We start from the raw sequence: 214 nt of genomic DNA on the forward strand, positions 1-214 counted from the left end.
AAAGCTCCCCATGTGACCATCAGCAGCTGTGCAATCCCCACGGCCCTATGAGTCCCCATATGTCCCATTTTCAGGGTGAATGCAGAGCTCTTGGCGGCCCACAGGGTGTAACACTCTGTCCCTGCTGTGCCTTTTCAGTGACCAATGGGCAGCTGCAGCAGCTGTCTCAGACCTCGGAAACCAGCTCCTCCATATCGTCCTACTCCTCGGGACC

At 57.0% G+C, this 214-nt stretch overlaps 1 protein-coding gene across 1 annotated transcript in view; it reads left to right on the plus strand.

Annotated features, from left to right (window-relative positions):
- PDZD7 (PDZ domain containing 7) overlaps positions 1 to 209 on the plus strand; it is a gene marked incomplete at both ends in the record, with an annotated part of 2,688 nt that extends 2,479 nt beyond the window's left edge. The window contains one exon of the mRNA XM_009071944.1: positions 139 to 209. Coding sequence (XP_009070192.1) covers positions 139 to 209 — 71 coding nt within the window. The remainder of the gene's footprint in view (positions 1 to 138) is intronic.
- Positions 210 to 214: the final 5 nt, after the last annotated feature.

The sequence above is a fragment of the Acanthisitta chloris genome, unplaced genomic scaffold (genome assembly GCF_000695815.1).
Source record: "Acanthisitta chloris isolate BGI_N310 unplaced genomic scaffold, ASM69581v1 scaffold34373, whole genome shotgun sequence".
NCBI classification, from domain to species: Eukaryota; Metazoa; Chordata; class Aves; order Passeriformes; family Acanthisittidae; genus Acanthisitta; species Acanthisitta chloris.